Source organism: Mirounga leonina, unplaced genomic scaffold, assembly GCF_011800145.1.
Source record: "Mirounga leonina isolate KUSES-001 unplaced genomic scaffold, KU_Mleo_1.0 Mir_94, whole genome shotgun sequence".
In the NCBI taxonomy this organism is placed as follows: Eukaryota; Metazoa; Chordata; class Mammalia; order Carnivora; family Phocidae; genus Mirounga; species Mirounga leonina.
Window position 1 is genome coordinate 58,857,126 of NW_023270855.1, and position 12,800 is coordinate 58,869,925.

General features: G+C 54.9%; 1 protein-coding gene across 3 annotated transcripts in view; it reads left to right on the forward strand.

Moving 5' to 3' along the window:
* MIER2 (MIER family member 2) overlaps window positions 1-12,800 on the forward strand; it is a 23,452-nt gene that overhangs the window by 456 nt on the left and 10,196 nt on the right. For 2 of the 3 annotated variants that reach the window (XM_034996970.1, XM_034996971.1), the window contains exons 2-5: window positions 5,815-5,905; window positions 7,021-7,163; window positions 12,024-12,149; window positions 12,586-12,709. In XM_034996970.1, the coding sequence (XP_034852861.1) occupies window positions 5,815-5,905; window positions 7,021-7,163; window positions 12,024-12,149; window positions 12,586-12,709 (484 nt within the window). Of the gene's footprint in view, window positions 1-5,814; window positions 5,906-7,020; window positions 7,164-10,365; window positions 10,898-12,023; window positions 12,150-12,585; window positions 12,710-12,800 lie in introns of those variants that run through there. The other variant, XM_034996972.1, reaches the window with a different exon arrangement.

The following is a 12,800-nucleotide window of genomic DNA, read 5'->3' on the forward strand; positions in this document are numbered from 1 at the left end:
ACCCAGAGGGTTCTTAGACAGTTCTCCTTCCTTAGGGGGCGTTTAGGGGAACTGAAGCCGCTTGGGGGCAGTGGCTGGCCTAGGGGGTCAGGGGCAGAAGCCAGGTGGGAGTGTGGTGGTCGCGAGTTGGTGTGCTCCTGGTTAGGGACACGGGTGGTGGGTGGGCAGCATGCTTGGCCTGGCAGAGCTTCGGGGTTTGGCTTTGACTCTGCCTTGCCTGGTGCAGAGCCCCTGGAACCCTCACAGCAGCCGGCTGCCCAGCGTGTCTCTGTCCCACCTGTTGACCGTGCGCGGTGCTGCCCCGTTGAGTGAATTTGCGTTGGTTTCGCAGGAGAAGGTCTGTGTGTGAGCTTCCCCGTGTGCCTGGCTCTGTGTGAGGCCCCGAGGGTCTGACTCTGAGCACAGACGCCACAGTGCCTGTCCTGAAGGGCCTGAGAGACTGGTCAGTAAAGGACCAGGAAGTGTGGAGATGTCGGAAGTGATGAGCCACAGCCAGCCCCTGCCCAGGGCACCTGTTGCAGAGCTGGAGCCTCCCACTCTCTGTGACCTTGGGCAGGTGACTGAATGTTCACAGCTTTGTTCTCCCATCTCTGAAATGGGAAGACCCTGGAGTCAAGAGGTCTCCCGAGATCTTGGCCCAGTGGCTTGCACGGGAAAGCTGACCCTTACGAAGTTACTGGTAATGAGCGGTCTCTAACCAATAAAGACGGCAGTTTGTAAGCTCCCAGTAAGTGCCTGATTTGCGTTAGCTGCCTGAGTTCTGTCGTTGCTGGAGTTGCCGACAGCGCCTCGAGGGAAGATGGGAGAGCTTCGTCCTGCCTGCCTCAGGATACCAGATGAGTGTGTGAAAGACCCAAGTACACTCTTTGTCTTGTACTTAAAACCCTCCAGAGCGGGCGCCTGGGTGGCTCAGTTGGTTGGGCGACTGCCTTCGGCTCAGGTCATGATCCATGATCCTGGAGTCCCTGGATCGAGTCCCGCATCGGGCTCCCTGCTCGGCAGGGAGTCTGCTTCTCCCTCTGACCCTCCCCCCTCTCATGTGCTCTCTGTCTCTCTCATTCTCTCTCTCTCAAATAAATAAATAAAATCTTAAAAAAAAAAGAAGAGGGCACCTGGGTGGCTCAGTTGGTTGGGCAACTGCCTTCGGCTCAGGTCATGATCCATGATCCTGGAGTCCCTGGATCGAGTCCCGCATCGGGCTCCCTGCTCGGCGGGGAGCCTGCTTCTCCCTCTGACCCTCCCCCCTCTCATGTGCTCTCTGTCTCTCTCATTCTCTCTCTCTCAAATAAATAAAATCTTTAAAAAAACCAAAACAAAACAAAACAAAAATCCTCCAGAGCTTTCCTTTGTCCTCGGGGTAAAGTGCATCTCCTCCCCATGACCCTCTGCTCAGTGATGTGGTCCCCGCAGATCTCCCCCTGCCCCCACTCCCGCTCTCTGGCTCCCTTCCATTTCTTCCTCGGAGAGACTCCGCCTTCTTCCCTCAGTACTGTGTATACCCGCTCCCACTTGTTTGTTCTCTGCTCCCACTTGTTTGTTCTCTGCGTCCTGGTGAGACAGGTAACTCGCGTGGGTGGAGACGGGCAGAACCTGTTTCCCCATTGACTGCAGTGCACCCAGGGCCGCCTCCTCACCTGGCCCAGCGTAAGTGTTGGGGAGGGGGGCCGCCGGGTGTAGGTGGAGGCTCTTCCTGCTGTCATTGTGTAAGGAATCACTTTCAAATTCACAGTGTGAAAATGACGATTGCTTTCTTACCTTCTGTGGTATGGAGGGTTCGCTGGGCTCAGTCGGGCAGGTTTCACTCAGGGTCCTCATGCCGTGGCCGTTGGCTGGTGGCTGGGGCTGGAGCTGACCCCAGGGGAGGAAGCTTCCCTGCTCACACGGGGTGCTGCTGGCTGGGACACCTCCCCAGGCCTCTCTGTGTGGCTTGGGCTTCCTCACAGCGTGGTGGCTGTTGACTGTCCCAGAAGAGACCCGATGGAAACCGAGCTGCATTTTAAGTCACATGGAGCCCCCTGCCCAGAGTCCCAGACCCATCCAGGTCCCCAGAACCCCACTTATGGAGGGGGGAGGCATGCCAGCGTCACAATGGGAGGAGAGCACGTGGGTGCCGCCAGTTTGGAGTGTGGAATCTGCCACGTCGTCGCTGTGGGTTATGCTGGGAAGGGCAGTGGGAGGAACCTGCCCGGGGAAAAGGGCCCCTGCATTCCAGTCTCCCAGTGACTGGCCTCCGCATTCGAGGGTCCATCAGGGTCCACCTGAGACAGGACTGACGAGCTCGCCTTGTCCTTGCCAAGACCTGGGTTCCCCACTGCTCTGGGACCACATCTCTACTGGTCCTTTTCTCCTAATTCCTTTAAGCCCCCTCCCAATCCTGTTTTTTTCCACCTCTGCAAAATGGACGGCTTTGACTCTGATGGAAACATCCAGAGTGTTCTGAGCAGAGGAAGTAGAACGCCTGGGAATCCCACTGTTGAGGGTGGGCTTGCATCTAGAGGTCAGATGTTGGGGCAGGGGAGTTCCTTGGTGAGTTTCGAGGAACCTGGAGTCATCTGGGAATGAACTTGGGGATCTGGGGCGACTGGGTGCTGTGAGCAGCACCCCCTCACCCCCAGCCCCCGCCCCCTGCCCTAGGGGATGGAGCTTCCCTGCTGCTGCCCTTTCTGTCCCTCCCAGCTGTTCCTCTTTGCTCCTTTGCCTGAGTGTCCATGTCAGATAAGGGCCAAGTCCTCCTCAGACCCTGCCGGGGACCTCAGACCGCCACACCTGAGGCCCTGCTGCAGGTGGGTGCTACATGGGAGTGGAGTTAACTCTCCCTGGAAAATGGGCCGTCCAGACTCTGCCCTCGCTCCGTTTCTCCTGTTAGAGCTATGGTAGCAAGAGACAGAAAGCCTGCCCCGGCTGAGATGGGAAAGGGAGCCCAGGGAGGCTGGTGTATCAGCGGTCTGCAGGGTCCTAGAGAGGGCCCAGGTGATGTCAGAGGACACTTAGGGTGCTGGCCCCGCGCACCGTGTGGGCTAAGGCTGTTCCTGGAAGGGGAGGCCGCCTGTGGCAGGTCCCTGCGCGCTCTGCTCCCTGCCTGCTTCCAGCCACTGCTGGCAGGTCCCCCCCACCGACCGCCTCTGCCACCCTAGGACACAGCCTGCTCAGAGCTCAGAACCGCCCATGCTGTGGGCAGAGGCCGCGCCACACACAGACCCGCACACGCACCCACTTCGTGTCCCAGCCCTTTCTCGGGCTTTGCTGAACTTCCATTTACGTGCTGCCAAGTACAGTGAAGGGTCTGTAAAGGGTCTTTGAGTCACAGAGCCTGAGTGGGAGTTTGTGATCGCATTGCTTACATGCTGTGTGAGTTGGGGCGAGTGACTTGATCTCTCTGAGCTTAGTTCCTTGTTTCTCTTAATAGGTGAAGGATTACACAACCTCTTGAGGTTTTCTTGAGGACCCAGCGAGGAAATTCTTAGAGAACTTTTTCTAAACCCTAAGCCTAATTTTATTATATATTCAGATCTTTTCTGTGTGTGTGCAGACAGCTTTGCTGAGGTTTATTCATACAATTCATTTTCACGTGCACAGTTCAGTGGTTTTCAGTACATTCAGAGCTGTACGACCATCTGTGGTCAGCTTTAGAACATTCCATCGCCCCAAAAGGAAACACTACCCCATCAGCGGTCACTCTCCATCCCACCCCAGCCCCCGCCCCCCGAGCCCCCTTCCCGTCCGTGGATGAGCCTGTTCTGGATGTGTCACCCACATGGACTCATGCCCCGCGTGGCCTTCTGTGTCTGGTTCCCTCCCTGAGTGTCCCCGCCCCCATCAACGGTCACTCCCCACCTTCTCCCCCGCCCCCGCCCCCCGAGCCCCCTTCCCGTCCGTGGATGAGCCCGTTCCGGACATGTCACCCACATGGACTCACACCCTGCGTGGCCTTCCGTGTCCGCGTCCCTCCCTGAGCGTCCCTGCCCCCATCAACGGTCCCTCCCCAACTTCTCCCCCGCCCCCGCCCCCCGAGCCCCCTTCCCGTCCGTGGATGGGCCCGTTCTGGACATGTCACCCACGTGGACTCACGCCCCGTGTGGCCTTCTGTGTCTGGTTCCCTCCCTGAGCGTCGTGGGCTCGGGGTCCGTCCCTGGGGCAGTGCGTGTGGGCGCCTGGCTCCTGCTCGAGGCCGCGGGACGCTCCTGTGTTCTGCTTTGGTTTGTCTTCATCAGCTGATGGACATTTGTATTCTTCTCACCTTTGGCTCTCGTGAAGGTCCCACCATGAACGTTCACGTGTGAGCTTCAGTGTAGATGTGTGTTTCTTCTCCCTTGGGCATCTCTTTCCCTTCCCCTCCTCGGTTTTCAGGTGGGGCCCTGTGATTTAGACTGACAAAAGACAGATTATTGAGAGAGAAGTAGGCAGTTTATTAACTCAGGCAGCACACATCCCGCAGGTGAAGTCACAGTGAGTAACCCAGGGGGTGGTCAGGGCTTGGGCTCCTGTGGGCATGTCAACAGAAGAGTGGCCCACGTGGACTGAGCGTCACGACACAGAAGGACTTAGAGTCTGTCTGGGCACCAGGTCATGGGAGCTAGTGGAAGGCCTGGCTAGTTAGTAAGGTGTGTTTGTACACACGAGCTCCGTGCTAAGCTGCCCCCTGCCTGATTTGGGGGCAGGAGGGGAAGCACCCACAGGGGACTTATGTCTGCTGTGGAGCAGGCCGGGGCAACGCAGAGGTCATCCTGTGTCTGTTTTTGCTCAGTTGGCTTCACCTCAGAATAACCCTAATGCCGAATGGCGTATGTTGGGACGACAGACTCTGACCCCTTCAGTGTCTGCCTAGCGGTGGACTTACTGGGTTGTCCTAACCCTGCTTACCTTCTGCAGGACCGACGACTGCCTCTCAGACCTCCTGCTTAGCGTTGCATTCCCTCCTTTGATTTGTGTTTTCCGACGAGCATTTTCTCGTGTGCTTATTGGCCACCTGTGTATCTCTTTGGAGAAATGTTTGTTTAGATCCTTTGCCCATTTTTAAATTGAGTTGCCTTTTCATGAAAGGTAAACTCGTAAGAGTTCCTCGTGTATTCCAGATGCAGGTCACTTCTCGTGATCTGCAGACCTCGTCTCCCTCTGTGGGTTGTGTTCTCACTTCCTTGGTGATGTCCTTTCAGGCAGAAACGTTTTTATTTGTGTATTTTTTCTCTCGTTGCTTATGCCTTTGATGTCCTATTTAAGAAACCATGTGTGTGTCCAGGGTAACAGAAGATTTATTCGTGTATTTTCTTCTAAGAGTTCTAGGTTTTAGGTCTCATATTGAAGGTCTTGGGTCCGTTTTGAGCTCATCTGTGTGTGGTGTGAGTAGGCACTTGTCTTCATTCTTTTGCTTGTGGACTTCCTGTTGTCCCAGCACCATTTATTGGAGAGACTGTTCATGCCCCACTGAGCTGTTTGTCACCTTCGTTGAGATTCAGTCGGCAGTACGACTGTGGGTTTATTTCTGGATTCTCAAGTCTGCCCCCTTGGCTTATGTGTCTAGCTTTATGTCGGTGCCACGCTGTTCTGATTACTGTAGCTTTGTAGTAATTTTGAAATCAGGAACTGTTCTATTTCAGAATTGTTTTGGCTTATCTGGGTCCCTGGACTTTTTGTATGATTCTGGGAATCTGTCACTTTTGTCATAGAAGCCAAGGGAGACTCTCCCAGCTGAGGCCACTTCCTGAGGTTGCCTGGGGAGTCGGGCTCTGAGCTGTACCTGCTCCCCGGCGTCCTGCAGAGACATCTGCCAGTGGGTTCCAGACCAGCCGAGCCAACCTTGCTTCTGTTCCTCCGCAGGCCTCCTCACTGGAAAGGCAGAGCCCTGGTGTGGCCTCCTGCCTCGCTCACAGCCTGTGCCCGGGGGAGCCCAGCTTGCAGACCGCAGCAGGTACCCTCCGTGCCCTTCCCCTCCCACTGCCCAGGGCTACCAGGGCCTCTGTGGTTGTAAGAGACAGCGTCTTGCTCAGCCAGGCAGAGCCGGACACAGTGTGCTGGCTCCCAGAGTCCAAGGACAGGGGTGTGGGCCTAGCGGCCGGGACTCTCTCCTCGTCTTCTAGTGGGGGCAGGGCAGCCCAGGAGAGCACCAGACGGCCTCTGGCCTGGGGTGGCCCGCCAGCCTGGCAGGCACCTTAGCCAAGGCAGGAAGACTGGGCTTGGTGCTGGGTGGGCACTGTTCCCAGGTGCTCTGCACCCCCTGCTCCCAAAGGTGGCCCCTTGCAGCTCCCCCTCTTGCTGCGTGTGGACCCAGGTGGAGGGAGGAGGCCAGCCTCAGCCTTCACTGCTCCCTGGCCTGGGTGGATGGAGCCCTCGCCATTGCCTTTTGTCTTTGTTCTCTTTAAATTTGGCTTACCGAAGAAGACCGGAATGGAGAGAGAGCGATACACGCATCCTGGTTTTTTGGGGAAAACCAAAAACCTGGCCACATCTGCCCCCCGTTGGCCCGTTGCGGGCGGTTGCGCTGTTGTTCTGTGGAGGCTGGAGGAAGGACTAGCATTTGTTGGGCCTCCGTGTGTCCCCCCGCACCGTGCCGTCCCTGCGGTGACGTGTGCGCCCAGCACCCCCTCCCTTCCAGGAGCTGAGGGCCTGCCACATGGGGCACCGGCCCGCTCGGGGCCTTCTGCTCTCTCTGCCCGCCCTAGCTCCCCTGGTGCTTGTTTCTGCCTGGTCTGTGGGGTCCTCCCCGCGCCGCTGCAGGGGTGAGTGCGAGGGAGATGGGCCGAGCCTCCAGGGCTGCACGTCCCCCACGTTCCCCTGGTGCGTGCGTACGGCACAGTCAGCTGGCGTGCTCCTCCCTTCGCAGCCCTCCGTGGCGACGGACCGTGCTGACGACCTGTGCGCACACGCATGCAGCCGTCCCCGTGTGTGTGCCCGAGGCCACAGGCTGTGGGGCTTGTCCTGGTGACAGCAGGGCCACTGTCGGGTCCCACCCCGCCGCCCTGCGCCTTGCACGACGCTTGGGTCTGTGGGGGGAGCGGCTCATGCAGGCTGGTGTCTCCTTCTCAGTGGTGTCCATGGGCTCTGCGGACCATCAGTTCAACCTCGTAGAGATCCTGTCGCAGAACTACGGCATCCGGGAGCAGTGCGAGCAGGCCGTGGGAGACCCAGAGAGGCCCGAGGGGGAGCTGGAGAAGGACTTCATCGCCCAGGTACTTGGCTGAGCTGGTCCCCCTGCCCTTGTGTGGGTGGGGCCCCCGGGCAATGTCACGTTTCTGCGTTTGGCGGAAGCAGTCTGCAGGCTGCTCCGATTTCACAGGGACAAGTACTGGCTGTGTGTCTGTCTGTGAAGCACCAGGCGCTGTGCTAGGAGCTGAGGTCGTGGGGGGCCAGGCCAGACCTGGTCGTGCCCCTGGGGCTTTAGGGCTGTAGGCATTAAACACGCTGTTCTCTCTTTTTTGGCCTCAGAACCCCCTTTATGCTCTTAAAAAATTATTCAGGATTTCTTTTTTTTTTTTTTTTAAGATTTTATTTATTTATTTGACAGAGACACAGCGAGAGAGGGAACACAAGCAGGGGGAGTGGGAGAGGGAGAAGCAGGCTTCCCGCTGAGCAGGGAGCCCGATGTGGGGCTCCATCCCAGGACCCCGGGATCATGACCTGAGCTGAAGGCAGATGCTTAACGACTAAGCCACCCAGGCGCCCCCAAAATTATTGAGGATTTCAAAGAGCTTTGTGTAGGTTATATGGTAAATGCATTGTTAGTAGAAACAATTTATAAAATTTGTAAAATTGAAAAAAAATAATAGGGGCACCTGGGTGGCTCAGTCGGTGAAGCATCTGCCTTCAGCTCAGGTCATGATCCCAGGGTCCCGGGATTGAGCCCCGCGTTGGGCTTCCTGCTCCGCGGGGAGTCTGCTCCTCCCTCTCCCTCTGCCCCTCCCCCTGCTCTCTCTTTTTCTCTCTCTCAAATAAATAAATCTTTAAAAAAATGAAAAAATAACTTCTAAAAAACAGGTTGGGGGTGCCTGGGTGGTATAGTTGGTTGAATGTCCAACTCTTGGTTTTGGCTCAGGTCCTGATCTCATGGTATTGGGATCGAGCCCTGTGTGGGTTCTGCACTCAGCGGGAGTCTGCTTGGGATTCTATGTCTCCCTCTCCCCCTCTCCCTTATGTTCTCACTCTCTATCTCTCTCTGGACTAAATGAACTTTTGGGACTTCATCAAGATAAAAAGCTTTTGCACGGCAAAGGAAACAGTGGACAAAACCAAAAGACAGCCTACAGAATGGGAGAGGATATTTGCAAATGTCTTATCAGATGAAGAGCTAGTATCTAAAATCTGTAAAGAAACTCATCAAACTCAACACCTTAAGAACAGATAATCCAGTCAAGAAATGGGCAGAAGACATGAACAGACACTTCTCCAAAGAAGACATCCAAATGGCCAATAGACACATGGAAAAATGCTCCACATCAGTTGCCACCCAGGAAATACAAATCAAAACCACAATGAGATATCACCTTATTTATACCTGTTAGAATGGCTAAAACTAACAAGACAGGAAACAAAAGTGTTGATGAGGATGCGGAGAAAGGGGAACCCTCCTACGCTGTTGGTGGGAATGCAAGCTGGTGCAGCCACTTGGGAAAACAGTATGGAGGTTCCTCAAGACGTTAAAAATAGAGCTACCCCATGACCCAGCAATTGAACTCCTGGGTATTTACCCCAAAGATACAGACGTAGTGAAAAGAAGGGGCATCTGCACCCCAGTGTTCACAGCAGCAATGTCCACAATAGCCAAACTGTGGAAGGAGCCGAGATGCCCTTCAACAGACGAATGGATAAAGAAGATGTGGTCCATATATACAATGGAATATTACTCAGCCGTCAGAAAGGATGAATACCCAACTTTTACATCCACATGGATGGGACTGGAGGAGATTATGTTAAGTGAAATAAGTCAAGCAGAGAAAGATAATTATCGTATGATCTCACTCGTGGAATATAAGAAACAAAACACAGGAGCGTAGGGGAAGAGAGGAAAAAATAAAACAAGATGAAATCAGAGACGGAGACAAACCATAAGAGATTCTTAATCATAGGGAACAAAATGAGGGTTGCTGGAGGGATGGGGGGATGGGGTAACTGGGTGATGGGCATTAAGGAGGGCACATGATGGAATGAGCACTGGGTGTCGTGTATGCAACTGATGAGTCACTAAATTCTCTGAAATTCATAATATACTATGTGTTAATCAAATGTAAAGAAGTAATAAAAAATGGAATAAATAAATCTTAAAAAAAAAAGAAAACCCAGAAACAGGTTGGGGAGAAGAGCGGAATAGCTTTATATTTTCGTAAATGCAGGAGCGAACATGAGAACCAGCTGCGGTCTTGTTAATTTGTCCTTTTGGTTGAAGTAAAATCTGGTCTCATACGGATCTGTTCTCGGAAGAGGGGAGAGTACCTAACCAGCTTCTCGGGCAATTGTGGGTACCCCTTGAGGCTGCACCCAAACCCCGTAAGTGGCAGCTTTGTGACGGGTGCACAGTGGCTTCTGCAGTTATGTCCTGTGAACTTTCCGGACGTGATTCTGTTAGAATCTCTTGGTGGTGAACTTGCTGTGTGATCCTATTACCTTCTGCATGGTGAGGTGTTTGCAGCGTACTGGTTCTCCAGCCTGCCCATCTTGCAAATGCAAGTTCACTCTACCAAGTCCGAGAACCTCGCTTGTTAATTCCGTAGACGAGGGGCTTAACCAGTGTAGTTGTGGAGGCCGTAAGTCTGCATTCAGGGTCAGGCAGGGTTGTTTCTGCTGAGGGCCCTCTTCTTGGCTTACACACGGCTGCCTTCTCTCTGTGTCCTCACATGCCTGAGAGCAAGTAAGCTGTCTGGGGTCTCTTTAAGGACCTACTCCCACCGGATCAGAGTCCCATCCTCACATCCTGTGTAACTGTAATTCTTCCTGCAAAGGTCCATCTCCAGATACAGTCACGTTGGGGGTTAGCGCTTTGGCATGTGAATTTTCAGTTCGTGAAAATATCAACGCTGATTTCGTCAGACATCTTTAAAGTATTGAGAATTTTTAAATTTTTTTAAGCAGTAATCACGGGGCATTTACCTAGTTTGGTGCCATTTATCGCTTGGTGCCAGTTTGGTCTTATAGCCAAAGACAAAAGTCTTCTCTTCGAAAAGGAAAAAACAACTTAAAAAAGTTTAAAATGAATTTAAAACGTCTCAAAATTAACCAAAAACTGGAATCAGCCGTGTATTAATTAAATATCTCACCTAGGTTTTCTTCAGATATAATATTTAAAAACTAAGATCAGAGAAAGACAAATGCCATGTGATCTCTCTCATAGGTGGAATTTAAGAGAAAAAGCAGATGAACGTAGAGGAAGGGAAGGAAAAATAAAGTAAGATGAGAACAGGGAGGCAAACCATGAGAGATGCCGAACGCTAGGAAAGAAGCAGGGTTGCTGGGGGGAGCGGTGACTGGGGGACGGGCCTCAAGGATGGCACATGATGGAGAGAGCACTGGGTGTTCTATGCAGCTGATGAATCTCTGAACTCTACTCCTGAAACCAATCCTACACTGTGTGTTAACTAATCTGAATTTAAATTCAAAAAAACTGATTAGGAAAGAACGTGATTTCCAAGGTAAAAGCAGGAACACTGCCGTTTTTGTGTCACCTTAACAAACGATACTGCAAATTTATCAAGCTCATGTTGTCAGATCCAGATTTTCGAAGAAGTTTCTTGCTCAGAAGCCTGAGGTTTGCTGTTGCAGTGAGCACAGTCCGTTGTTTGTCTGGAGGGATGGCTGACCGGGCTCTTGCTGAGACGTCTGCGCGGCGCCCGGCAGGAGGCCTGTCATCACCTGCCGGCCGGTCTGTCCCTCAAGAGCGGAGCTGCGCAGTGGGGACCACTGCCGCAACACTCAGGTGCTCCCGCACAAACCCGCGCTTTGGGGGTGGCAGGCACTCCCGGTGCTTCCCCTTTCCTCACACGGAAAATTAAAACGACATCTGCTCCGCGAGAGCGAGAATACAATCAGGAACGTTGCACAGGGCATCCTCGAGGGAAGCGGCACGTTTACAGCTGAGTGGGTGGCGGGGAGGGATGCCCGCTGACGGCTTGCAACCGTAGGGTGCTGTGCCCCACCCGTGACTCCCTCCCTCAGCACGCGTGCTGGCACGGAGGGCGGAAATAATGCCGTCGTATTCTCAGGAAAGTCACCGCGAAAGGGTCCCAGGCATCTGGGGGTCGTAGGGCCCCTGTGTTAATTGCCCAGCAGGCGCACAGTTAGAAAGCGTGAGAGGCATCCTGAACATCCCCGTTAGCGGGGTCCTGGAGGGTGGGAGGGGGTGCTTGGGCTCCACGGGGAGGGGCGAGGGCGGGGCAGGAGCTGACCTCGGGGGGATGAGTGAGGGGGGCTGCTGGTGTGAGGACGTGGTGTGGCCAGACAATGTCGGCGTCAGGAGCAGAGAGGCAGGCGTGAGAAGCGGTGACCCGGGGACAGGACTGGAGAGGAAGGTGATGGTCGTGCGCGTCTTCCTCCCCAGGCCGCTTCTCGTCCTGTTGTGTCCGACTGTGTCCGTTTCCTGTGGTGGGCTTGAGCCTCCCTTCTCGGTCAGCTGGGGTGGGGTTGCGCTGCTGGCGAGGGCTGACAGCGTCCTGTTGCATCCACGTGGTGGACTGCTCCCTACCCGATGCGGACGTTGGATTTTACCAGATGTTTCTTGGATGGCCGTGTTTTTCCCTTTACCGACATCTGATTTACTCTGATTTTCCGACGTCACCAGGTGTGGTGGTAGATTTACAGATGTCGAGTCATCCTCCATTGCTGGGGTTAAGCCTGGGCAGGACCCTGTGGAGGGAGAGGCCATTCCTGGCCCCACTCTTCAAGGCTGGGGACCTCGGGCACAGGTGTCTTGTCCCTGCCTCTCCGCGGGGTTAAGGGAGTGCTCGGATGCAGGACTGGGGTCTGGCTGGGGTTAGCTGCTGTGAGTGCGACGGAGGGGCTCGGAACCCCGAGCAGCCCCTCCTGACACAGCCCTAATCTTGCAGAGCAGCGACATGCCCCTCGATGAGCTGCTGGCCCTCTATGGTTATGAGGCGTCAGACCCCATCTCGGAGCGGGAGAGCGAGGGCAGTGACAGCGCAGCCAACCTCCCGGACATGACCCTGGACAAGGTGCGTGGACTGAGGACGGGTGTGATGGTCCCCCACACGGTCTGAGCTGATGGTCCCAGCGGCCGCAGGCTGGGCTGGAGCAGGGGCGGAGTGGAGGCCGGCGAGGAGAGAGGCAGCCCAGTTCTCCTGGGCCGGGCCCTCCGGGTCCTGACAGGGCAGGTGCCAGCAGGGGGGCTTCATCAGTGGAGGTGGAAACTGCCTGCTTAGTGGAGAGCGCGGGGACTCCCTCGTTCCCAGGCTGCAGGGCTGGGCTCAGGGAGGGCCCCGTGCTGGCCTGCCCTTGTGCCTGGCCTCTCTGACTGCAGAGGGGGAGGAGCATCCAGAGTGGGCTCATGGCATCAGTCACCGTGTTAGCACTGTTACTCGCTATTACTACATGTTATCTCGAGGTTGTCGAAACAAACCACAAACACGTTCTTTGCTTTCTTGTTAAAAGGAACAAATAGCGAAGGATTTGCTTTCAGGGGAAGAAGAGGAAGAGACACAGTCGTCAGCCGATGACCTGACCCCATCTGTGACCTCCCATGAGGCCTCTGACCTTTTTCCTAACCAGAGTGGACGTAGGTGTCCCCCCTGCTCCTCCCCTCGGGTTGGCCCAGTGTGGTCTGGGATGCAGATGGAGGGGCCCCGGGCTGCAGGGGGCCAGGCACT